Source organism: Trematosphaeria pertusa, assembly GCF_010094035.1.
Source record: "Trematosphaeria pertusa strain CBS 122368 unplaced genomic scaffold BU26scaffold_7, whole genome shotgun sequence".
Classification (NCBI taxonomy): Eukaryota; Fungi; Ascomycota; class Dothideomycetes; order Pleosporales; family Trematosphaeriaceae; genus Trematosphaeria; species Trematosphaeria pertusa.
Genome location: NW_022987218.1, coordinates 1,585,261 through 1,609,026, shown reverse-complemented (window position 1 = coordinate 1,609,026; position 23,766 = coordinate 1,585,261). Strand labels below are relative to the sequence as shown.

At 55.2% G+C, this 23,766-nt stretch overlaps 12 protein-coding genes across 12 annotated transcripts; 9 read left to right on the top strand and 3 right to left on the bottom strand.

Annotated features, from left to right (window-relative positions):
* Positions 1-578: 578 nt before the first annotated feature.
* Positions 579-1,493, top strand: BU26DRAFT_484577 (carbohydrate-binding module family 50 protein). Its single transcript, XM_033825855.1, has 2 exons — positions 579-753; positions 809-1,493. Exons 1-2 carry the CDS (start codon positions 727-729, stop codon positions 1,286-1,288), a joined length of 507 nt encoding a protein of 168 aa, XP_033684251.1. The 5' UTR covers positions 579-726; the 3' UTR covers positions 1,289-1,493.
* A 260-nt stretch (positions 1,494-1,753) lies between these two features.
* Positions 1,754-2,217, top strand: BU26DRAFT_426017 (UcrQ-domain-containing protein; the record flags this gene model as incomplete). Its single annotated transcript, XM_033823652.1, has 3 exons — positions 1,754-1,797; positions 1,895-2,110; positions 2,163-2,217. 3 exons carry the CDS (start codon positions 1,754-1,756, stop codon positions 2,215-2,217), a joined length of 315 nt encoding a protein of 104 aa, XP_033684250.1.
* A 586-nt stretch (positions 2,218-2,803) lies between these two features.
* BU26DRAFT_426993 (NAD(P)-binding protein) lies at positions 2,804-3,989 on the top strand (the record flags this gene model as incomplete). Its single annotated transcript, XM_033823709.1, has 5 exons — positions 2,804-3,300; positions 3,486-3,516; positions 3,582-3,664; positions 3,743-3,887; positions 3,948-3,989. 5 exons carry the CDS (start codon positions 2,804-2,806, stop codon positions 3,987-3,989), a joined length of 798 nt encoding a protein of 265 aa, XP_033684249.1.
* A 26-nt stretch (positions 3,990-4,015) lies between these two features.
* Positions 4,016-6,593, bottom strand: BU26DRAFT_315081 (alpha/beta-hydrolase). Its single transcript, XM_033821969.1, has 5 exons — positions 6,510-6,593; positions 6,104-6,312; positions 5,485-5,742; positions 4,233-4,878; positions 4,016-4,177 (listed from the first exon to the last, which is right to left on the bottom strand). The coding sequence occupies exons 2-4, from the start codon at positions 6,275-6,277 to the stop codon at positions 4,282-4,284; spliced, it is 1,029 nt and encodes a 342-aa protein (XP_033684248.1). The 5' UTR covers positions 6,278-6,312; positions 6,510-6,593; the 3' UTR covers positions 4,016-4,177; positions 4,233-4,281.
* A 358-nt stretch (positions 6,594-6,951) lies between these two features.
* BU26DRAFT_564900 (uncharacterized protein) lies at positions 6,952-9,901 on the top strand (the record flags this gene model as incomplete). The annotated part of the gene is made up of 6 exons (XM_033833324.1): positions 6,952-7,265; positions 7,314-7,684; positions 7,734-8,230; positions 8,281-8,456; positions 8,504-9,485; positions 9,533-9,901. 6 exons carry the CDS (start codon positions 6,952-6,954, stop codon positions 9,899-9,901), a joined length of 2,709 nt encoding a protein of 902 aa, XP_033684247.1.
* Positions 9,902-10,434: 533 nt separating this feature from the next.
* Positions 10,435-12,194, top strand: BU26DRAFT_594997 (GMC oxidoreductase; the record flags this gene model as incomplete). Its single annotated transcript, XM_033834920.1, has 1 exon — positions 10,435-12,194. Exon 1 carries the CDS (start codon positions 10,524-10,526, stop codon positions 12,192-12,194), a length of 1,671 nt encoding a protein of 556 aa, XP_033684246.1. The 5' UTR covers positions 10,435-10,523.
* Positions 12,195-13,370: 1,176 nt separating this feature from the next.
* BU26DRAFT_605114 (HET-domain-containing protein) lies at positions 13,371-15,116 on the top strand (the record flags this gene model as incomplete). The annotated part of the gene is made up of 1 exon (XM_033835567.1): positions 13,371-15,116. Exon 1 carries the CDS (start codon positions 13,605-13,607, stop codon positions 15,114-15,116), a length of 1,512 nt encoding a protein of 503 aa, XP_033684245.1. The 5' UTR covers positions 13,371-13,604.
* Positions 15,117-15,655: 539 nt separating this feature from the next.
* Positions 15,656-16,666, bottom strand: BU26DRAFT_564897 (uncharacterized protein; the record flags this gene model as incomplete). Its single annotated transcript, XM_033833323.1, has 1 exon — positions 15,656-16,666. The coding sequence occupies one exon, from the start codon at positions 16,664-16,666 to the stop codon at positions 15,656-15,658; it is 1,011 nt and encodes a 336-aa protein (XP_033684244.1).
* Positions 16,667-17,469: 803 nt separating this feature from the next.
* BU26DRAFT_594988 (uncharacterized protein) lies at positions 17,470-18,468 on the top strand (the record flags this gene model as incomplete). Its single annotated transcript, XM_033834919.1, has 1 exon — positions 17,470-18,468. The coding sequence occupies one exon, from the start codon at positions 17,470-17,472 to the stop codon at positions 18,466-18,468; it is 999 nt and encodes a 332-aa protein (XP_033684243.1).
* A 960-nt stretch (positions 18,469-19,428) lies between these two features.
* BU26DRAFT_314901 (uncharacterized protein) lies at positions 19,429-20,349 on the top strand. Its single transcript, XM_033821968.1, has 3 exons — positions 19,429-19,837; positions 19,931-20,050; positions 20,109-20,349. Exons 1-3 carry the CDS (start codon positions 19,522-19,524, stop codon positions 20,261-20,263), a joined length of 591 nt encoding a protein of 196 aa, XP_033684242.1. The 5' UTR covers positions 19,429-19,521; the 3' UTR covers positions 20,264-20,349.
* A 511-nt stretch (positions 20,350-20,860) lies between these two features.
* On the top strand, positions 20,861-21,687 carry BU26DRAFT_505299 (uncharacterized protein; the record flags this gene model as incomplete). Its single annotated transcript, XM_033826839.1, has 2 exons — positions 20,861-21,103; positions 21,184-21,687. The coding sequence occupies 2 exons, from the start codon at positions 20,861-20,863 to the stop codon at positions 21,685-21,687; spliced, it is 747 nt and encodes a 248-aa protein (XP_033684241.1).
* Positions 21,688-21,812: 125 nt separating this feature from the next.
* Positions 21,813-23,577, bottom strand: BU26DRAFT_605112 (uncharacterized protein; the record flags this gene model as incomplete). Its single annotated transcript, XM_033835566.1, has 2 exons — positions 22,783-23,577; positions 21,813-22,421 (listed from the first exon to the last, which is right to left on the bottom strand). The coding sequence occupies exons 1-2, from the start codon at positions 23,380-23,382 to the stop codon at positions 21,813-21,815; spliced, it is 1,209 nt and encodes a 402-aa protein (XP_033684240.1). The 5' UTR covers positions 23,383-23,577.
* Positions 23,578-23,766: the final 189 nt, after the last annotated feature.

Here is a 23,766-nt window from a genome sequence, read left to right as displayed (position 1 = left end):
GGCGTCGAACCACATGTTAATACATCGACTACAACGTCTATGCTACGCAGGCTGCGCTGTCGCTTCCGAGGGGACTAAAGATGTCGGGCGTGGCCATCCAAATCTCTCGCACGACGACTCTGTGGACGCTTGGGTTCTTGGGGGTGTTGGAGGATTGAACTTCGCGGTTGATACGACAGGATCAGGACATACTACCCGATACCCCAGCGATACAGAGACTATAGCCATCACCGCACCTTTCGCTGAAGCTAAGATCCCCGCTCATGTTGTTCTGGCGGAGGGGCCGTGCGTGGGAAGGCAGGCGTTCATTTAGAGTTACAAAATAGGGTGCCTTGACTAGCACTCTAAGAGGGCTGTGCCACTGTATCGGTGACTTCTGGTAATCGATCCTGTTTGGCAGCTGTAGGCTCCAAAACATTTGGCGTACAGAAGGCAGAGAGACCTGAGTTCATTGAATGGACCAATCGCCTCTGCGAATGTCGCCTAGCGCCCTCTTCGGCAGATTCCGTCATCAATCCTCCACACTTTACGCGTCACATCATCGCTCACCGGAAGGCGTCTAAGCCACAAACCCCCAGCTTGACTGCCTGCTTTTTGCATAGGCACTCCTTCGAATCCCTCACGGACTTTGTGATAAATTGATAGCCGTCCTGCTCTCGGCCTCGTCCACACTAACTCCCATCGCTTACCCCAACCTCCCAGGACAGCATACACTGTGGTATCAAAATGGGCCGCTGGGCTGACATGGATGACGTGAGTCGCACGCGACAGCCAGCCGTCATCTCAGCCTTGCTAATAGCCATACCAGGACGAGCAACGTCTTCCCGAAGGGTTCCAACGCATAGGCTACGATGCCGACACTCAGAAGTACACGTTCAGCGACGGCAACGGCCGCGTCTATGAATCCGAAGAAGGGAACCGCTATGGCCCTCTCTGGCCCGTCGGCCAGCAACCCGAACGCTCGCCGGAACAGATCGAAGCGCACAACACGCAGCTCAAGAAGAGCAACCGCGAGTCCGTCAGGATGATGCTCCCGTTCGCACTCCTCGTCGTAGTCTTCCTCCTGCTCCTCTTTAGATTCATCAATGGTGGATCGACTGACGAGGCGGCGTCGCAGGTTTACTGTGCTCAAGGCGATCGTAAAATTCAAGTCAAGAAAGGCGACACGTGCTGGGAGATCGGAAAAGCCTATGGTGTGGGTGTAGACGAGCTGCTGCAGCTGGAGGGGAATGAACATGTGGATTGCGAGAGGTTGAATGTGGGGCAGAGGATGTGCGTGCCGGCATGAATGTGATACCACTGTGGGCCTGTATGAACACAACATTGGTTCGGGATGCGTTCTTTGTTTGGTTGGCGTCCGGATGATGGGAGTTCTCAAATGCTAAACACCTGTACTGACCTCGGGAACGGCCTTCTAACGGAGACGATATTGGATGAATCACTCTACTTCTTTCGTTCTGCAAGTTCCGAGACTGGTAGCGCTGGACTCTTGCTCGACTTTATTCCGTAGTCTAGTACAATTAAGAAACTCCGCGTTCATCTTAAGCATCCTATGCGCCCAATCACAAGCTTTCGGTTTTCCGGAGCATCACGTGCTGCGCTATACCCGATCGAGAGCTTGGAATCCGAGAGCCGCGAACTCAAAGCTTGAAGACATAACGTGCGACCTTCACTTGCAGCTCTCAACCCGCGAACCCATCCGCTCAGAACCAACCCACGCATCCCATCGGATCAATTGACCGCACACGACACAATGGCCGGCGGAGGAGATTCCACGGGCGCCCGCCACAAAGCTACGTACGTCGCTCCGAATTCGCTCACGTCACCGACCGCTCCCACCCACATGCTCGGACTCAAGGCAGAGGAAGAAGCAGCGCTGACATGGGACACACAGATGGCACATCGGCGAGTGGGGCAACCCCTACGAAGGTGGCGGCATGCCCGGCAAGGGCGTCACGACGTACGCCCTGAGCTCGAACCGACAGCGTCCTTTCGCCGGCTTCCTTACCAAGGGAACTTGGAACACGGTGCGCCGGGCGCGGAACCAGATCCTCTACGTTATCCCGCCGTTTATCGCGGCGTACGCCGCGATGCAGTGGGCTATTGAGAGGTGAGTCGATGTGCGGCGGGACGGGGGTATGCATGAGGCGCTAACGAGACAGGAACGAGTATTTGAACTCGAAGCCGGGTCGTCAGGAGTTTGGCGGCGAGGAATAGACGCTCGCTGGGGGGTTTGCCAAGAGATTGGGGAGAGGGCTGGATTAGGAGTGGTCTGGGGAAACGGCGCTGCGAGCCCAAGCTATCGTCTTCGACAAGATCCTCCGCTAACTACGCACGACGCACAAGGCCCTTCACCATCCTCTTCCAACTATGACGGCAGTCCGACCATGTTACATAGACCAAGCATATCCTGTATATCATCTTGTTTCTATCCACCGTCTCGCACGCGTTTCCCACCAACCACTCCAGTCACTTATCAGATGCCATTATTACGCGAACTGAGCTGAGTCAGTGCAGTACGTATAGCCACGAGCGAGTCATCAGCAAACCGGTTCCAATCATGGGAGATCTACATCACGCACATCTAGATGCGGGGTATGGGGACGCTTCTCCTCACCGTGCTACAAAAAGCCGCATCACTCCAGATATTGACCTCTTAAGCCGACCATTTGGCCGGCATAGTTCTCTCCCTCCACCCCCATTCCTACCCAGTCTATCTCACTTTTCTCGCCCTCCCATTCCTTCCCAGTCAATCCCACTTCAATCATTCTTCTACGCTTCACACATAACTCTCCATCCAGCAATGCCATCCCCGCGCCTCCACGGCAAAGTCGCCATCATCACCGGCGGCGGCTCCGGCTTCGGCGCAGGCATCGTGCAAAAGTTCCACGCAGAAGGCTGCCGCATACTCATCTGGGACATCAACCCAGCCCCCGCCCACGCCCTCGCCGCCTCCCTCAACCAACCATCCAGCCCATCCAGCTCATCCAGCAGCAGCTCCTGCTCCGTCTTCATCGGCGACGTATCCAAAGCTGCGGACTGGGACGCCGCCCTCGCGCAGTGCCTGCACGCCTTCGGCACGCTCGACATCGTCGTCAACAACGCCGGCGTCGTGCATGTCGCCCGGCCCAGCGAGGAGGTCCCGGAGGACGAGGTCGATCGCATGTGGCGCGTTAATGTCAAGCCGCTGTATCATAGCGCGAGGGCGGTGGTGCCGTATTTTAGGCGTGAGGGGAGGGGTGGTGTGGTGGTTAATTTGAGTAGTGTTTCCGCGCCACGGCCGAGGCCGCGGTTGGTGTGGTAGGTGTGTGTTTCTTGGGTTTTGGGGAGAGGGTTTGTTTGGGGGCTGGGGGTGGGTGGGTGGATGGATGGATGGGTCTTGAAGAAGGGGCAGGTTGGGGTGTTAGCGGAACGGAAAATGCGCTGCGAGGGTGGATCATAGCTATGAACGGACTGCCTGCTGACTTCTCCTCTCCCCTGCCCAGGTACGCAGCCAGCAAAGGCGCAGTCACCGCCGTACGTCTCGCCCCCTCCCCATCCCCTTCCCCCTCCCACCCGCTAACCCAAACTCCCCACCCCAGGCCACCAGAGGCCTAGCCGCCGAATACGCCGCCGACAAAATCCGCTACAACTGCATCCAGCCCGTCCTCGGCGAAACCGCAATGTACGTCCATCCACCACTTTCCCCCAGAAAATCCGCACAGTCTAGCGCCGACGGCTGACCGCTGACGCTCAACCCCAGGGTCGCCCCCGTGCTGGGCGGGACGGATACGCCGGAGGGGCGCGCTGCTCCGCTGGCGGGCATCCCGCTGGGGAGGATGAGCACGCCACGGGATATTGCGAATGCGGCGTGCTTTTTGGCGAGCGATGAGGCGGAGTTTCTTACGGTAGGTGGGGGGAGTGAAGTTGGGAGAGGGAGAGGGAGACGGCGGCTGACTGGGATGCAGGGTGTTTGTTTGGATGTCGATGGCGGGAGGAGTTTGATGTAGAGGTAGGTCTTGGGTGGTTCTTGATGGGCTTGGAGTCCGACGATGCGGAGATAAAGGGTGGTATGCTGCGGCCTCTGCGTGTTGGGGGTGATAGGGAGGGAGAGATGGTCACATGCGACAAGGAGCAGGGTGAGAGCGGGTTCAGGGGTAATCGTTGGTTTCTTTGAGGCTGATATTATGGCTTTTTTCTAGTATGACGACCAAATTATTAGATGTGCTCGTTCTAAGGATATGATATCGTACCGACGCCGAGGAACATAAAAGACTCTGGGCTCCCCTCTAACGACCGCACTCAAGTCGAGCTATCCGCCACGCCCTCCCGTTCATTCAACTCCACACCCCTCTTGATAAGATTTTCCACCCACCCATGAAACTCCCTCCTCATCTCAATAGGGAGGACATGCGCCTGCCCCTTGACAAAGCGCTTCTCGATCTCCCCCTCCTCCCACACATCCGGCTCCTCCTCAATCCCCAACCAATTCTCCCTGCCCGTCTTGCCCTCGCCCTTCTCCAGGCCCCTCCACAGCACTACGCTGTGCGGAAACGTAATCATGCGATCCTGCGTGCCATGCACCACCATAATCCTCTTCTTACCCACGGTGTGCGCCAGCTTCTGCAGGTCCGCCGAGGATTTGTAGTGCCAGGCGGCGGCAATGGCTTGCAGGATGAAGCCGGGCCTTTGGAAGTAGTCTGGGTGCGAGCGCTTCCACAGCTCGTTGGCGGCGAAGCGGTCGCCGTTGGTGGGGAAGGGCTGGACGACGTGCTCGAGGGCGTCGGGCTGCGAGAGCCAGGTGGGGGTGTAGAGGTTGTGCTTTACGTTTGTGATTTGGCGGTCGATGGATTTGGGGAGGAAGAGGTTGGCGCGGTTGCGCAGGTTTTCGATGAAGCCCTGAAACATGTTAATGTGCGTTGGTATCTGATGTTGAAGACTGGATTGCTCCCGCATGGAGGGTAGAGCGGGAGGTAAACTCTTTGAGATTGGGAAGGAGGTCTGCTTTTGAGGTGGAGAGTTGAGAAGGTTGAGGAGTGGACGGGTTTGAGAAGGGATGTGGATAAACTCACACTCGTTCTAAACAATCCTGCTGCGGTCGACACTAGGGAGAGCGTGCATATGCGGTCCGGTATCAGCACGGCCTAGCCTCTTGTTAACTACATTTTTCAGTTCTCATGATTTTGTCTCCCCTATTCTGCAAGATCGCCTCGTCACGAACGGGACCAGGCACGCCAAGGGCGGGGAGAGCTAAACAGGACGACAGTGACTTTGAACGGGTGGGGCGGAGCGGAGCGCTCGGGGCAGGAGAAATTGCAAGGGGTGCTGGGCGAGATGCTCGAAGCGTTTCATATCTTGGCGTGATGCCTCAGACTGACCTCACGATGTTTGACCGGAAGGCAGCGCATCCGACATGCGCTTACCCAAGCATTCTCGAAGATGAAGCATTGTGCACTGGAAAAGTCCAAGGGTATAAGACGAGAAAGTAAATATGACGGGACTTACCAGCTCCTGGGCAATCATGCCTCCCATGCTAATGCCGATGATGTGCAATTCGCGCTTGCCGGTCCACCCCAGGTGGTCGACTAGTTCGAGGACGTCCTTTGCCATCTCGGACGTGGAGTATCTAAACAGCGGCTTGTCTGATTCGCCGATGCCGCGGTTATCGAGCACCAGCGATGAATATTGGTCGGGTTGTGTATGGGCAAAGTCCTTTGTTTGGCGCTGCCACGCATACTTCATGCCGCCTAGGCCCATTATCCACTACATGGTGTCAGCAGAGTTACTTCTTCGATATCGATAACCAAGATGCAGCAGGCCGAGTAGAAATTATTCAGCGGCGGGCCCGAGAAAACGGGTTGGAAGATGTCGTTGAAAAAGGGTGTGGAACATGCGCGGGCGTGCAGGGATGTGAGACGAGGAGACGAAAAGGCTGAGACGCGCTCTGCGACCGAAACGGAACAATGGGGAAGCGCCAAAGCGATTGGCGGAATTTGCTGACGAGCAGCAGTGGAAATCATTCCCGGACTTCAGACATGACAAATACTGCTGTGGAGTGTGCTCTTTCTGGACGGCAGCGTGTGGGAGCCTAATTTTGGCGCACTGATGAGCGTTTATCACCTACCACGAGATGGCGGTTTCCATGGCCGTGGACCTCGTATGCAATGTGTAGAGGCCCGCCTCTGCCCTGGGCGACGGCGAGCCTGCCCTTCTTCGCGGGCTTGAGGTCCCAGACGGTGTGGTCGTATTCCGGGTGCTTGAGCAGCTCGTCCGCCGTCATGGGCTCTTGATGGGCCATGGCGGGCGGGGTACTCCTGGTGGCGCCTTGTCAATCTACTTGGTGTTAGCAGAGGACACAACGATGGCTGATGGGTGCTGAGGAAGACCAGGTCCGGATGCGAGCGTGGCGCAGCACGTTATAGTTGGAATGGTGCCACAGCAGCGCCGCGTCCCGCCCGCGCCCGGCGCATCCAGGTTTCAAGCGAGGGGCCGTCTAAAAGAAGCGGTGCCGGGAATGGAGAAATGCCAACCTGCTATTTTGAGGGCCGAATACTCCGTCGAGCAGGAGCAGAGCGCTTAGCCGGAGTGGTCAGGGGGATATAGAGTCGGTGGTGGCACGCCGGCGCGCGTTTGGCGTGATGATTTCACTGTGGAGCCTCGGACGTGATCCACCGCCTAAGCCGCTTCCAGCACGCCTCAGCACGCGCACGCTAGAGGCAGATACGCAGCGCCGGAGCTCTCGGACGACGGCGGACGACGCACTTCTTGACTCAATTCCACGGTCGGCTACTCTGCGACAGCAACGCTCAGGGCCCTGCTGCTGGAGAACTCGGCAGCGTTTCAGGTGGCCTAGCAGCGACCCCTCCAAACCGACCACCTGCACATTCTCGCTCACAAAACACCACGCCGCCCGTTTTCGCCAGCAATTGAACCCGCAAGCACCCTCTGGCCGCCGCATCACTCGAATCCGCCATGGACGGCTCCAACGGCTTCTACGCCCCGGGCCCGCCGCTGATGAACCAGCCGCCGCGCATCTTTGGCAACCTCAATGCGAACGGATCGCCTATTCCCGCATCGCTCCCGGGCCCGATATTCAGCCAGGATGACTTGGACGACGGGCACGACCAGGGCGACGCGAAGAGGCGGCGGATTGCGAGGGCGTGCGACATGTGCCGCAAGAAGAAGATCAAGTGCGACGGCAAGATGCCCCAATGCACCCACTGCCAGAACTACAAGACCGAGTGCATCTTCACCCAGGTCGAGAAGAAGCGGCAGCCGCCCAAGGGGTCCGTTCCGCCGTGACCCTGGTTGAGCGCATGGCTGACACATGACAGGGCCAAGTACATCGAAGGCCTCGAGAACCGCCTGGCGCGCATGGAGTCGCTGATGCGCCTGTCTGGCGTGCTCCCCGAGGACGACGACGGCAGCACCGACCTTGCAACCTTAGAGAGGCGGCTGGCGGACCGGGCGAGAACGAACGGAACACCGAGAACACAGCACTCAGAGGACAGGATGGCCTCCGTAGCTCCAACCACGGAGAAGGTAAGCGCCACGCCGGCACAGCCCGCCCTCCCGAGCCCTCGGAGCGGCACGACGTCGCCGGAGCCTCCGCGGCAGACGACCGAGGGCGAGAAGGAGGAGGATGCGCTGGCCGAGATGATGTGCTCCCTGGTGACCAACAACTGCGGAGAGACGAGATATATCGGTAGGCTCCAAGCTGGCTCCCTTGTGAATGTCAATGCTCATGTGTGCAGGCTCATCCTCCGGCTTCTCCATTTTCTCTCCCAAGGGCATACAGTGGGTCAATGACAAGACGGGCGACAATTCCTTCCAGGACATGATCTCGACCGCCGCCATCGAAGATAACAAGTGGATACAGTGGCGGCCAGACGTCTTCCAAGACATCTTCAAACGACGTGTGTATCGACAACTTCCGCCCAAATCCGAGGCGCTGTCGCTGCTAAAGGACTACTTCGAGAACTTCAACTGCATGTTTCCGCTCTTCCACGAACCCACCTTCATGCATCTTGTCGACAAGCATTACTCAAAAGACCCCTATGAAGGCTCTGGTTGGTGGGCGAGTTTGAATGTCGCCCTCGCCTTTGCCCATCGACTGCGCGTCATGAGCAACCTCGTCCCGCAAGAGGAAGACGAAAAGGCGTGGCAGTATCTGAAGAACGCCATGAGCGTCCAGGTAGAGCTCACAATGCGGAACACTGATCTGCTCAGCGTGCAGGCTCTTCTCGGCATCGTAAGTGGAGAAATCCGCGCGTCCACGCTGTCACTCTCTAACATGCCCAGGGCCTCTTTTTGCTTGGCACGCCGAACCCTCAGCCAACGTATTTCTTCGTAGGCGCTGCCATTCGGCTTTCCCATAGCATCGGTCTGCACAAAAAGGGCTCAGGCTTCAACTTGAACGCCTCGGAAGTCGAGCAGCGCAAGCGCGTCTTCTGGATTGCATATATGCTTGACAGGGAGTAAGGATTCCCTGCCCAAACCCACGAGCTTCGCTGATGTTCCCTAGTATTTGCTTGCGATCAGGCCGTCCGCCCATTCAGGATGATGACGATATGAACGTAGAGCTGCCGAGTGAGGATCCCCCCGACAACATCGGTAATATTCCGCTTTCAGACGGCAAGGGAAAGATGAACCTGTTCCGCCTCATGTGCACTTTCTCTGTCATTCAGAGCCATGTGTACAGACGACTCTACTCCACCAAGGCGTCAAAGCAAACCGACGGCGAATTGCTCAATACTATTGGCGAATTAGATAAGGAGTTGGAGACGTGGAAAGACGGCATCCCACTGGAGTTCCGCCCAGAACACGACATCAAGGCCTCGCATACTCCTCTCATCCTGCAGGTCGCGGTGCTTCATCTCGGGTATTACAACTGCTTAACGACAATCCATCGCATGAGCGTCCACCACGGGTACTGGACAAGTCGGCTGTCGAACTTTGCCATCCAGGGCCTGAATGCTCGACCACTTAACCCGCGAGTCTTCATGTCTGCACAGCTTTGCGTTCAGGCTGCCCGTGCTTCGATACATCTCCTCAAGTATATCCCGAAGGGCGACCCGTCTTGCGTGTGGCTCATCATCTACTTCCCGGTAACAGCCCTCGTCACCCTCTTCGCCAATATTCTACAGAACCCGCAGGATACCCGATCACGCTCTGACCTTAAGCTGATGAAGCTCGTTGTCAATTTCCTGAGCATGCTTCAGAACGACGCGGGCAATGGCAGCGTAAAACGCATGCTGAGTGTATGTGCTGAGTTCGAACGCATCGCGACCATTGTGCTCGACAAGGCGGACCGAGAGCATGCCTCTAGACGCAAACGGAAGCAGGGCGATAGCGAACAGGATGCCGAGATTGAAGCCACAGCGAATGAGATCCTATCAACGAACCGCAACCCGCAATCCCCGCCCCCTGCCTCAACCACGGCGGGAACACCTCAGAACCAGGGGCAAGACATGATATTCAATCCTGACTTTCAGGGCTTTAATGAGGTGAGTGTTCTTCGATATTACGCAATAAGTAATGCTAATGCCTCCAGCCATTCCCGTTTTCCCCCAACTTTACCCACGCCTCCCTCCAGCCCAATAATATGAGTCAGTTCGGCTCACCCGCGATGACCTCCCGAATGGTACAGCATGGCTTGCCCATGAGCACGGCTGGCGAAATGCAAAACGGTGGAATGAACATGAACGCCATGGCCATGGGCACCTTCGACCAGACGTTCAACAATGTCCCACAAGACCTTTGGAAGATGCCCATGACGCTCGAGTGGGACTGGGCGGACATGACCGGATACAATGGCTTCGAAGACGGCATATCAATGAACGGCGTCTTACCGGATTTTGGGCACCAGACGAGTCATGGGACAAGCGGGTTCAATTCGAACGCCATGAACGGGGGAAGGTGACGATAGCAGGTGGAGACAGGCAGTGATGTTTCATGAGGAGGTACATTGAAAGTTTCTTCCGGCGTCCTGGCAACGAACGAGCATCTTTTCCGGCGTATGCAAGGGGGCAGTCTGACTGCTCACCGCGTAATCTACAGTGTATATTTCGAGACGAAGGTTGGACCTGGGAGGGACCGCGGCGTAAATATTCTTCTCGATTTTTGTACATGTATTACGACGTTACGGCTGACATTCCTCTACTCACTCTGGGGCTTTTGTAGTTTACGCGACTGTATGTGGATGTAGTGTGCTCCTATGTTCTCTAGTCTCTGCTGGTACGTAGGTAACCCTAGCGTAATGCACTCAACGCATCACTAGAGCTTATATTGACTCGCACCATTTCATAGTAGCATACGGAGCTTCGCTACCGCGTCTTGCGATGAACCGGGCGTTTTCAGAACTAGAGTTCAGCCAATCATTCACGTCTGATCGAGAAGCACATCTATAAGCTGACATGTCTGCGGCACAGCTCTAGTAGGGTAAGTGCTTACCCAAACCGCTACCTATATCTTCTTTATTCCTCTCGCGCTTTAGCACCCATCACACCCCACTATTCCTCCTCTTCCGCACCTACTGATTCCCGATGTCTGACTCCCCGACCAAAGATATCATCATCATCGGTGGCGGCCTTGCCGGCTGCGTCCTCGCCTCCAGACTGCACGAGAAGCACCCTACGCTTCGCATCCTCCTCATCGAAGCAGGCAAGGACGTCGCGGACCACCCTTTAACCACCACGCCTCTGGCTTGTTTCTCCTGCCACTACTCTGAGCTTGATTGGGCGTACTCAACCGTTGCGCAACCTCATCTCGGAAATCGCGCCTGCTATGCCGCAGCCGGAAAGGCCCTCTCTGGCGGCAGCGCAACGAACTACGGGACTTGGACGCGCGGGAATGCGGCCGACTATGACCTGTGGGCAACGGTGGTTGGGGACTCCCGCTGGAACTACGAGGGCTGGCTGCCGTACTTCCGGAAGACAGAGACGTACCATGGCCAGCTAGGAAGCGCTGACATGTCGAAGCATGGGCATGACGGCCCCGTGCACAACTACTCCATCTCGGCGAGCAGCGCGTCGCGCAAATATCCACTGAGGGAACGAGTGCGTGACGCCTGGGCGCGCGTCGGCGTGCAGGAGATCGCAGACGGCAACGCAGGCTCACCGCTCGGCCTGGCTGAGCTTGTCGAGAACTGGCATGCCGGCCGGCGCCAGCTTGCCAGTCAGATCTATCCCCTGACGGGCATCGAGGTGCTGACGGAGACGCTGGTCACGCGCGTCCTCGTGCAAGAGCGCGATGGCGAGCCCGTCGCCACGGGCGTAGAGCTCGCGAACGGCACCACGATCACGGCATCAAAGGAGGTCATCGTCTCAGCAGGGGCGTACAGAACGCCCCAAGTGCTCATGCTCTCTGGCATCGGACCAGCGCAGGAGCTGGAGAAGCACGGCATCCCCGTGGTGTCCTCTTCGCCAGCAGTCGGCCGAAACTTCCACGACCACCTCGCCGTGTGCCAGTGGTGGAAGCTGCGGGACCCGGAGCGCGACCCCTCCATCGGCAGCCCGCAATGGCAGGACGCGGGCCTGTTCGCCGGCCTGCCCTGCGACTGGGTCGCCACGCAACAAACGCCGCTGGAAAAGCTGCAGCACGCGCTGGAGAAAGACGGCGAAGAATCCCTCAACGACCATCCTCTCCTCTCCCCCCGCGCCGCCCACATCGAGTCCCTGATCGTGTACGCGCCCGCCGGCGCGCAGATCGCCGGCGTCGCCGTCCCCATGGACGGCTCGCACATCGCGTCCGCGGTGCTCCTCATGACGCCCACGTCGCGGGGCAGCATCACGCTCGCGGACACAGACCCGGCCACTCCGCCCGTCATCGACGCGAACTACTACGCCACCGCGGCCGACAGGACCATGCTGCGCGAGGGCATCAGGACCGTTGTCAAAGTGCTGCGAGACACGCCTGAAGGCCGCGAGGCCGTCGTCTCAGAGCTTCTTCCGCCAGACGGGAAGGAACTCTCGTCGTCGTCTAGTGACGCGGAGATCGATGCGCGCGTGGCGCGGGTGGCGAATACGTTTTACCACCCTGCTGGCACGGCGGCTATGGGCAGTGTTGTAGACGCGGAGTTGAGGGTTAAGGGGGTCCGGGGGCTGAGGGTCGTGGATGCGAGTGTTTTTCCGGTGCCGATTACGGCGCATTACCAGTGTGCTGTTTATGCGCTGGCGGAGAGGGCGGCGGATTTTGTGGGGGAGGCGTTGCGGTGATGGGGGGTAGGGTTTTATGAGGAGGTGGTGGGAGGGAGGGGAGAAGTGGAAATGCTACCGTATGCTCTTGCTGTTCATGCTTAGGTACCCTGTATACTGCTCTTACTACGTATGCTGCATATTTCCCATCCTAAAACTTCACTTTCCTCTCAACATAATCCTTTTCCCTTCCCCCAAAATCCCTTCAAAGCTACCCAACTCTACAACACCTCATGGAAGACAGCGCTAGCGCGGCAGATGCGCAAGACGCAGTCAGCGCGGCGGTACAATTGATCACACCCGTATCTATTACATCCGGCAAATCAATAAAGATCCAGTGTCGTACCTTGAGAGGCTTGCGGCGGGGCGGTTCGGATTCAACGTCAAGTCCGTCTACGTGTATGCTAGATGATATGATGTGCTGAGATATTTCATCTATCGACTGCTCAGCTGAGCGCTGTATCATACGGTCGCTTTTAATCGTGCAGGAGAAGCGCGCTACTAGGACGAAGACGGAGCGCGATGTTTGGTGGGATCGGATGCCGCGTCTGTCAGGGGGACTCTTTTGGAGGACATTAACTTCAATAGCTAAGGGGATTATGTGGATGCGGTGGAAGTGCGGAGGGAGGTCTCAATAGCGTGTGAGATCCGGTAGGGCAAACCGATACACTGCAGTGGGCTCAGATTTCTGGTGGACTATTACTCCCTCGCTCATATAACGTCCCTCCCTACGTGCCGAGACACCCTCCGTGCCGAGACAAATAAAGGGTACTCTGACTTTAAGCAACTCGATTTCTGCGCACACGTTGATATTCGCCACAGTTCTGTATAAGCCATGTGCTGTAGCTATTCATAAACATCCAAGACCCCTCCCGCCCAAAAATTACGTTCGCATCGTTGCCTTCACGCGTAAGTTACAAAGAACCTTCTTTTTGCGCATAACAATGTCCCTTTGCTGTAGCACCACTATTAAGCTCTTATCACTTACGATACTTATAGAGCAGTTCTATCCGAACAGAGAACCTTACAATAGCCTAGTAAGTCATCAGCAGCCTTGTGTCTGCTGTGGCGCGCAAATTCATGCAAGGTCGCCACGCCGATCGGTACCTCCAACCGAAGCGATTACCAACCTCGGTTAGTGCAAGCGGCCACATAATCATCACGGTGTAATTTACGGTATACAAGAGCGTGGACCAAGGAAGGTGGTGGGTTGGGAGGAAGAAAATTATCTGGAGCTGAAGCACTCTAGCAGCTTGGACACGGCCGCCCACGACAGCGGCGTCTGACGGCCGTACACATCCTTCGAGTCGACGTCGACCTTGCCCGTCGCGAGCAGCAGCTTGACTATAGCCTCGTGCCCTCTCTCGGCCGCCCACGACAGCGGCGTCCGACCGTCCTTATCCTTCGAGCCGACGTCGACCTTACCCAAGGATGTTCTTGTCAAGATTTTGGAAGGATACTTCGACCTTAAAGATTGTCAAATTTCAGCCTGATCTCGACGATCCAACAAACGATCCTGCTGCTCCTCCTTCAGCCTTGCTACCTCAGATACTCTGCAAGGACACCTACACCTACACAGATTTCAACAATGATCGGAACGAAATCAGGTTACTCCGGATCGAGCCTCGAAGGACACCTGACAGTCCCGAAGATCCAATTCGATGCGAATTGAAGGTCTTTCCCCGAGCCACTGTTCCGCCATACCAGGCCTTGTCGTACATGTGGGGCCAACCCTCACCCACATTCAAAATTTTTATCAATGGCCGCACCTTCACTGTGCGCAAGAACTTATGTGACTTTCTGCTGGCAGCGAGACGAAACTCGTGGATCAGCACTTGGATCTGGATCGATCAACTGTGTATCAATCAAGAGAATTTGTCGGAGCGTTCTTCTCAAGTGGAGAACATGGGGACTACGTACGAGGATGCTAAAGAGGTGCTCATATGGCTTGGACATCATGGCTGGATTGGCGATGTGGCGATCGAGAAGATGAGGAACGAGATCTTCTCCACCCACGAACGGGACGAAGGCGATCCAGATGGTGATGTTCATCACGCAATAATATCGAATCCATACTGGACGAGGATGTGGATTGCGCAAGAGATCCATCTCGCACGTAGAATATGCATTCTTTGCAGTAACAGTTGCTTATCTTGGCCCGAAGTTGAATGCAGCGAGTGGTGGTGGTCAAATCCTTTTGCTATCGGCCATGAAGTCATCCGCGAAAAGTTGGATCCGTATGGGGAGGCGGACGTACCAAGCACCGAGCAAGACTATAACGCATTGCATGGAGCAAAACAAAGGACAATTGCAGCCCCTCGAGACTATTACAAGCTTGTCCTAGCAATCAATGGATGCATATGGGCGAGTTGCCAGGACCCCCGCGACAGGATATACGCTATCATGGGCATAGTCGAACCAGAACAGCGTCTCGTTATCGACTATTCGAAATCAACAGAGGAAGTCTTTCTCGACACATTGCATAAAGTGCTGATGGTTTGCGGGAACCTTGAGCCCGGACGCATACTCTATATGCTTCTAGCGCTTGCCGCCGAGATGAATCTACTTGGTGACCTCGAAACGAAAGACGTTGAAAAGCTCTATGTCGTTGTAGAAGGAAGACGTGCTGACTGCCATCGACCATTGCCAGTCGTCATGGATCTCGTCTACCGCTCCGGCGAGCTTGTACCATTGGATTTCAACTCTTCCTATGGTGATTTTTCGCACAATTATGATGATGTACAGGAGATAGAGTTGGATGATAAAATCCCCCCAGAACAATGGCCCTGGAGATATGACCTCCAACTTTCAGAGCTTCACGGGCGGCTGGACTTGTATGCAAAGATCTTGAAGGCGCGGAAACATTGGAAGATGACAGATAAATGTTGCAAGGGGAATTGTATGAATGGCTTGCTGCCCTTATGTATAACCAGCCGGTGGTAGAACAAATCAAATCAACGTGCAAAACGGGAAACCGATTGTGCTCGCCACTGTATTGCAGAGCAACATACAGTAGATAAATACGACACGCGTGTTGATATTCCATTCAAGTCATGACACGAATCGTCAGGCCGTTGGCTGTAGACTAGATTTATAAGGAGAAATGTCTAAAGAATAATAATATATTAACTTATAACTTTATAGACTTACGAGGGCAAAACTTAAGATGCCTAAATAATAGATGTGTCTCGGCACGGAGGGTGTCTCGCCACCCAGGGAGGCACGTCAGTGTAGATGACGTCTAACACACATTGACCATATTTTGCTCGCTACTGTACATCACGGGCTACGAAACAGGGAAACATCGATAAATCCAGTATGATAAAAATAATATTCGCGGAACTATAAACAAGCTCCACACCGTGCTAGCCATCACATTCCTCTTAGGAATAAAAGCACAACGGCATCTTCGCTACCCAACACAAAAGCGATCGCAAACACCACCCACAAGTTCCAACCGGTGGAACTAAACGCGCATCCGTTCACACCGCAGCCACAGTCTTGCCACGCGTCTTGCGAATATGCGCCGCCTCCTCCTTAGTAAACGCCTTTGCGCCCTTACGCATCTTCTCCTGCACGCGGGCCTCGAGCTCCTTCTCCGTCTTCTTCTTGTCCTCCCAGAACGCCTTATCCTTCGCCTCGCGCTCCTTCTGCGCCTTCAGACGACGGGCTTCGTCCTCAGCGCGGCGGGCCTCGGCCTCTTCGCGCCGCTGCTGGCACGCCTCGAACTCCTTCCGGCGCCGCTCGCGCGCAGCCTCACGCCGTGCCTTGGCCGCCGCCTTCTTGTTGATGTCGGCGATTTTGTCGGCGAGGCGGGCGTTGTTCGCGAGGTAGACGGCGAAGTCCTCCGGGTCGGGGACTTGGTCGTCGCGGACGAGCGAGGCGAGCTGCGAGGCGACGAGGTCGAAGAGGCGCGTGTGCGAGGTCGGGAAGCACATGATGGCGTCGAGGTCGTCGTAGTCTGGGAGCGAGTTGGCGAACCAGGCCCAGTACAGGTTCATGATGTTGGCGGTGTACTTCTCCATACCTAGGAGCTGGGCGGCGGCGCAAGTGCTCAGATCCTCGAACGTTTCCAGCTTGGCTGCTATGCGAGATGGCTTCTTCGGCGAGCGGGCGATGTTGTCGAGGTACTTGACAAGGCGGATAACGCCATCCTTGTCCGTGCCGGTTGGGAGGACGATGGTGTTGCCGCCGCAGAGGAGTTTAGGCCCATTGATCGAAGTCATTAGGAGGAGAGCCTGCGGGAGGTCGACGATGAAGTCGTTGCCCGCGAAGATCTTGACACGGCGGCCCTTGCACAGGAGAGCCCGATCGGCCAGGGACATCTCGCGGATATCCTTGAGATCAACCGGTTCAGTATTAGGCGTGTTCTTCTTTGCCTTGCCCATCTTCTTCACGGTGAGGAACGCATTGTTCAGGGCGCTAGTTGTTGGGCCCTCGGGCGCGTCAACAGTGCGTTTGTTGGCAGGAGTGGCGTCGCTACGTGGAGACATTCTGAATTCTTTTTGTTTCGAGAGCCGAGAATGTGTTCGGCTGTATGCGGGTTTGTTGTTGAGAGCTTGAGTACTGGTTGCGATGTCGTTGAGGTCTCTACTGCTGTGGATGTGCCTGAGAAGATGTGGTGAGGGTACAAAAGTAGATAAACTGAACTTTTTAACCCCCGTTCCGCCCTTTGCATTGTACCTCGACAGTGAACTCTCCATGGTATTGTTGACAGATGACTCAAGTAGGGTCTACGAGGTCGCAAGTGGTCGGTGGATAGTAGTCTTCGCCCAGGTGTCCCTCGCTCGCCTGATATACAGTGAGTAAGCCGAATTCACGTGGAAAATGGCGTATTTGCTGGAACACTAGAAGCAAATAGCTTTCTTAGAACGTGATCGGCCACCTTCCACATATAACAAGACTCGAGATTTCGGTTAGCGTTATCATTCTCGAGTACTTCGATCATGTGACTGGTGTGCTTCATCGGCGCCGAGTCTAGAGGGGCTGGCTGCCTACCACAGCGCATAGTGGATCCATTGCGTCAATAAAATGTATATAGGCAACAATCTCAGTGTGAGTGAACTACCGCGATAAGCGTATGCGCCCGAATACCGAAGGGAAAGGACTGCCCACTGTCAGCAAACTCTATATAAAGTTCGTAGTCTCGTTAGCCACACCTTACCCTTATTAGAGAGAGCCCAACTCATCATACAACCAATCTTCAAGCCGGTTGTCCAGCATCCAACGAACGATCAAACTCCCAATCCAGACTCCGAAGCGATTTTACCTTATCCCTATAGTCCAGGCAAAGGCCATGGCCCCTACGCCCACTTCTTCCGGCGCTTCGAACGACGTCGACGGCGTCAAGGCCAACCACACCAGCGCCCTCAACCGCGCTGTTGTCACTATAAAGCCGTCGAAGCGCAACAAGAACACGAATGCCCAAGACCAACAGCTCCCGGACATCCGAACCATGTCCGGCGGCGATCGCGAGTGGCTCACCAAGGGCAAACCCGTGCGCATCTTCAAAGGGGATTCTGCGCCGATTGCAGACGTAGCACATCGACTACTCTTCGCCACCTCCACCAAAGCTCAGGAGCTTGTCAACTCGAACGACGAAGTGCATCTTCCCGCCGACGTCGACAAGCAAAGCGTGCTCGCCCTCATCGCCGAGCTAGATCGCATCATCGCGTCGAAGAACCGCCCTACCGGCCGCCTCGCCTCGAAGAAGAACGCATACAAAGACCTGAGCATCTGTGGTACCGCTACGCTGCTGGGCCTGGATTTGTACACCAGCCACCTGTTCAACTTCTACTGGGCTCGGTGGCGCGAGGCCTTGCCGACGTATGATGAGATCGATGCGGTTTTGAAGCTTCCCGCATCCCAAGACCACAATAGCAGCCTCTTCAATCGGATTGCGAAGGATCTCGCGATTTACCTGCGCGGTGGCGACATTGAGGGTATGGGCGAAATTGATGGATTTCTCGCTGAGCGTCCGCGTCTTGCAAAAGCCATTGCTGAGATCAACTTGGGCCATGCCGAGTACCTCAAGCGCAAGCAAGGCCGCGAGGAGCGTAAGCGGAAGGCGGAGGAAGCGCGGCTTCGTCAGGAAGCAATGGAAAAGAAAAAGGCTGAGAAGGAGAAAGACCGCCGCGCTAAAGAGAAGGTTCGATATGAGGAGGAGCGCACGAATAAGGCTGCTATTGAGAAGTCGATACAGGAGAAGATGAAGGTTGCCGGCAAGAAGTTCACTCCCGAAGAAGTCCGACACTGGATGAACACGCGTGGTAGCCGTCCTCCAAAGGGCCGCTGAGCGCAAGATACCTTCTTGTCCGTGTTCATTGACCGATGGTAGCTTGGTGGTGGTTGTGGTAATTTCCGTGGATAGACCCCATCCTATCATTATCTACAGGAGTCCATACATAACCTGTTCGCTTCTGGCAGGTCTTCGAATCCTGCAAGCGGGGCTGGGACGAGTATTAGTGCGGGCCTGGAGATGGTCAGGGACGGTCAACGTCCGACAAGTTAGATTCTAAAATGCCAATTTTCGAAGTAGCGCTCCTTTTACTAGTCTGCACGTGAAATCGCCCAGAACTCGCTATACCGCTTGCTCAGTCTCTGCAAATTGTCGTATGGCGGCTCATGCGACGCTACAACGAAACGAGAAAATGGGCGGGCGGTAAACACATCTCAGGAGCAGTACATGCCGGGGATCGGATTCTCACTCTAACTAAATAAGAAGAGATGTGATTCCAGAATCATGGTAGCGATGGAACGGGATGAAGTTGAGATAGAGCGGCGACGTTGAACAGTAGCCCCGCCGCTAGCACCGCCTCATGTGGCTAGTGCCAGGCACAGCCATGCCGATCAAACCCGCCCCCACGCTCCTCCAATTTTCCAGGCATCGGGTCGAAATTCGCCCTCTCCTCCAATTCCAGCATGTACCTTTTACCCCATTAACGCACCTCTGCATTACCGATCCCTCAGCTGCAGGAACGATTCGCTCCGCGGCATTGTTCCTGGCGAAAGCACAATACGAAATCGGGCAAGTCTTGGCTCGTGCAACACCAATCGTCATTCGACCAGACACAGCCGCAGCTGGCACAGCAACAAAGGAAAAGGGCTGTGCCCTACCTGCCTGCCTCACTCCACCATAAATATCACACATCAGGCCCTCCATGCGGACTTCAAGCTTCTGACACCATTCCTACCCCGAACTAATAAGCTCAGCGCTTGCTGCTGAGAACTTAAATCCGACTGCGACTGCTCACTCCACTCCACCTCCGTCTTTCCCCTCCAAGCTCCATCCCCAACCCCAACAATAACAACAAATCCAATCCACAAAGGAAAAACCCCTCCCGTCAAAATGGCTCTCCTCCCTCCAGTCCCCAAGCCCATCGGCGTATTCCCGCAATTCATCGCGCAACAGCCCGAAACCATCGTGCTGAAAGAACACGTGCTCTCGCTCACGGGCGACAGCTTTAGCATCAAGCTGGCCAACGGGACGCCGATCCTGCAAGTCGAGGGCAAAGTCATGTCCATCTCGGGCCGCAAGAAGGTCTGCGACATGGCGGGGAACCACCTATTCAACATCGCCAAGGAGCATTTCCATATCCACACGACATTTGCCGTCGAGGATCCGCAGGGCAAGAAGCTGATGGAGGTGAAGAGTAGTTTTGCGCGTATGTTTAGTACCTTCTTTTTTCTGTTTTGGCTTTTTTGGATGATGTGGGGGCGGAGCTGAGCTGAGCTGAGGTGCTAATGAGACGTTATAGTGCTGGGCAGCAAAGCCACCGCGACTTTTACATCTTCGCAGACGGGGCAGGAGGAGTCGCTCCAGATGAAGGGTAATTGGTTCGACAGTGCGGCCGATATCACAGACAACAATCAGGGAGGTAAGTTTACAACCTTCTATTCTCTCAATAATCAGTCAACTCATGCTGACTATCGCAGGCCTCGTGGTCGCTCGCATCGACCGCAAGCTGCTCTCGGGCAAGGACATCTTCTTCGGCCAGCAGACTTATGCGGTGCAAATTGCCCCAGGCGTGGACATGGCGCTCATCGCCGCCATGTGCATCTGCATGGACGAGAAGAATAACGAGAAGTAAGGCCACGGATGGGGGCTTGAGGCTGTAGTGTGTGCATGTGTTAGGATACCCTGGTCTGCTGATTTCTCTTCTCTCCAGCGAGATGAAAATTCAATGAGAGTGAATGAATGAACGAATGAATAATGCGTTTTCAGCCTGCTAGGCAGATAGTGGAAACTTATCTGATGCTTCCTACGGGTATTCGCTAATGAGGTTCAGGACACCATGCTCCCGGATGCAAAACAAGACGAAGCAGAGACAAACTAGAGCGTAAAAGTCCTGCTTTTCTTTACCTTCCTGCGCGCCGCGTACGAAAAGCACGGGGTATGGAACGTTACCCCACAAGGTTGTGGATAAGCGGCTTCTACACAGTAAAACCAACATCGTGCCGGTATTGACTTATTGCCATCAAAGCTTCGAAAATGTAGCATGCATTTGAAGAGCAAGCAGGATGAGCACTATCCGCGGGCGCGATTCGCAAGATGACGGACACTCGAAACCGAACGCGGTAGGCAAGGCGCCAAAGGCGAAGTTCTCATCGATGGAGTCGCTGCACGCGTACTCAAAGCCGATAACGTACTGCGTGATATAGCGCAGCTACCATAGTACCGATAGACTATGAAGCGTCAAGAAACGAATCAGGAAACCAGACTAGGATACCGCGGCATGAAACGTCAGAAGGCCGGTACGCGTTTTACGGCGAAGCGCGTTCTTTATGCGCTGCACCGCACACATGCCAATCGACCATCAGAACATCGCGAGGCTGGGGCGGAGTACCGACATGAATGCAGCCTGGAAAACATGGAGCGCATCATGTTGGTCCCAGAAAACTGTGCTGCGCCGCAAGTCGCGCAGGTGGGGGTAAGAACAACATTGTTGAACGTCGATTGCCTGGCATCTCTTTATAGGCTCTTAGGCGCATCAATGAAATGTTTACCCAGGCTCTTCTTCTCTTGTTCAGATTGTCTTCCGGTTCAATGGCTTCTTCGATGTTGCTGGTCAACGGCCCTACTTCCCTGTCGACTTTCACGATGCTCACGACTTCCGCAACACCAACTGGTCTCTTTATCTCCAACCCGCCTTTAATCTCGATTTCTTCAGCGTCCAATCTCACTCAGACATCAACGGCGGCAGCATTGCCTGGACAATCGAAGCTCCCGGCGTCGACAATTATTTTGATGGCTGTTATTCCGACGCTTGCTGTCACAATGAGTCTAGGAGCGATAGCAGTCCGCTTGATCAAAAACCGGCGAGAGCGGCAAACAAACGCAGACGAGAAAAAGGGGCCCAGACACTGGGAGGTGGATGCGGTCGAATCGGCGCTGTCCCGGAAAGAATACGATCGCAGGCGGAAGAAGACTCCGGCGGAGCTCGAGACAGTTGAAAGACCAGTGGAGCTAGACGCTTCTAGTGAAAGGCGGGCCGGGCGGTATCGTGGAGGTTGAAGCCTATTCGAGAGAGGATTGTTGGACGTCGGTTGTGGACCTGATTCTGCAGTTCAGGGTGCTATGGTCTGGGGGTTCTTGGCTTGAACGTTTGGCTTAGATGACGCTATTGCTATTGGTGTCGTTTACGGGTCGAAATTCCCCACAAACCAGGGAACGGAAGTCGCTGTTGGCTCTACAGCCGTGTCAGAACTAAGGAACGGAATAGCCCATGACAGCATTTCACACATGGTTTGGCTCTCCTGTGCTTTGGTGACATCCATAGTAATTCGATCGCTAGCAGTATTCGTTGATCCACGTACGAAGCAGACGCGGTCTGAAAATTGCCTGATTCCGCTAAGTCGTAGGTATTCAAGATCCAGCGAGTCCCGGAAGGTGGTGAGCACAGATGCCCAAGTATCCTGAGCAAGCACGATGTTGGAAAGATCGATCCGTCTCAGGGTGTCCGAGTGCGTTTCCGCTAGCTTTACGATGTCCTGCGCGTTGGATACACAGCCGTAAAGCTTCAACAGCTTGAGCTTTGGTAATTCAAGAGTTGTGGCTAGAGAGCACAGAACAGCGGCTCTGAACTCAGGCCACCGATCCATTACGTCGAAGCAGAGGGTGAACTCTTCCAATGCGCTAGCAGCGCTGATGAATTGGGAAACTCCGTTTTCCCAGCCGGGCACCGGCGCGAACTCGTTGAAGGAAGTGCAGATGGAAAGCTGGAGGGACTTGAGCGAGGAGAGGGCCGACTGGAGAGACAAGAGATGTGGAAGAGGGAGGCTGAAGGCAGGGTAGGGGAGGTTGGCGTTCTTCTGCTTTTTGGTCCTGCCTCCACATCACTCCTCGCGGCTTCCTCAACGTAAGCAGCAAAGTTGCACCCAGGGCCTTTCTACCTCCTCCGTTCCCACTTGTCCTCATCTCCGAAATGTCTCCTCGGACACTACCGTTCACCTACCTTATTGGCTCTGAAAGATTTTCGCGGGCGGCTACATCTCCTACTGGACACCTCGCGCGCTCAAGCTATCCTGCTCGCACTCCAGGCACTCCAGGCACACATGAACGTCCACCGTCATCCAGATGCACCACGAGAGGCTCTACGTCAGCCCTGACACATTTGATGGTTCCGTCGCTGCTCTGCACGAAGGCATCATTCCCCACAAACCAGAAACCATCCTCGAATTTCTTCCTGTCTCGCAGAGAAAGGTAGTCCTCGGGCATATGTAGATCCTCAAACGACTTCGGCGCCACATATTTGTGTGCATCGGGCTTTTGAACAATCCCAGCGCGAGATCTCGCTTTGCTAAGCTGCGCGCTGCCTTCTGCCTCAATGTCCTCTTGCAATAAGCGACACGCTTCTTTGAAACCAACCTTTTCGTCATTGGCGTCGGTAGCGACAGCGTGAAAATGCAGGAGCAGCCCGATCGCGGTGCCTAGGTGGTAGTCGCCTGCGGCGCATTGGTACACTGAGGCGGCCTCAAGGCAGGCGTTCTGAATACGGCGGAGGAGGTCCAGGCAGCGATTGTTGAAGGTGAGGAGATCGAAGTGAAGCGCAAGATCATCTTCCCTGACGGCTTGAGTGAAGATGGTAAGAGTCTGGCGGGGCGTTAGATTGCGCTGCTTCGACGGCGTAGCTTTGATGCCCTTCCGTTTCAGGGTTGATGCAATTCTACTGCCAGGCTTTTGATCATCCAGATACTTGCTAACGATCATTTCGACTTTGTGCCTGAAATCTCCGTAGGCTCGCGGGCGTCCTCAGTCTCACATGAAAAGTCTGCCAGGCAGACTGAAGTGAGAAGTGCGGACGGAAGTTCGTCATCGGCCCCCTCCTTCCTCCTGCCGTATCGACCTCAGCACTTGCCATAGAACTGCTCTTGCCGCGCACCGAAACCACCTGACGTTTGCCAAATGATTGATGTGACGGGTAAGCGATGGCTTGTACTCATCATCGGTCATATGCCCCAATCTGGTGCAGCTTCCTGTAGTATATTAATGATTTTATTCTTGAACACAAACATAAAAGAGAGAACGAAGCGAGACTTAGCTTTTCGGACTCTTCGGACACCGAGGTCCCTCGATTCTGGATGAAGGTCAGTC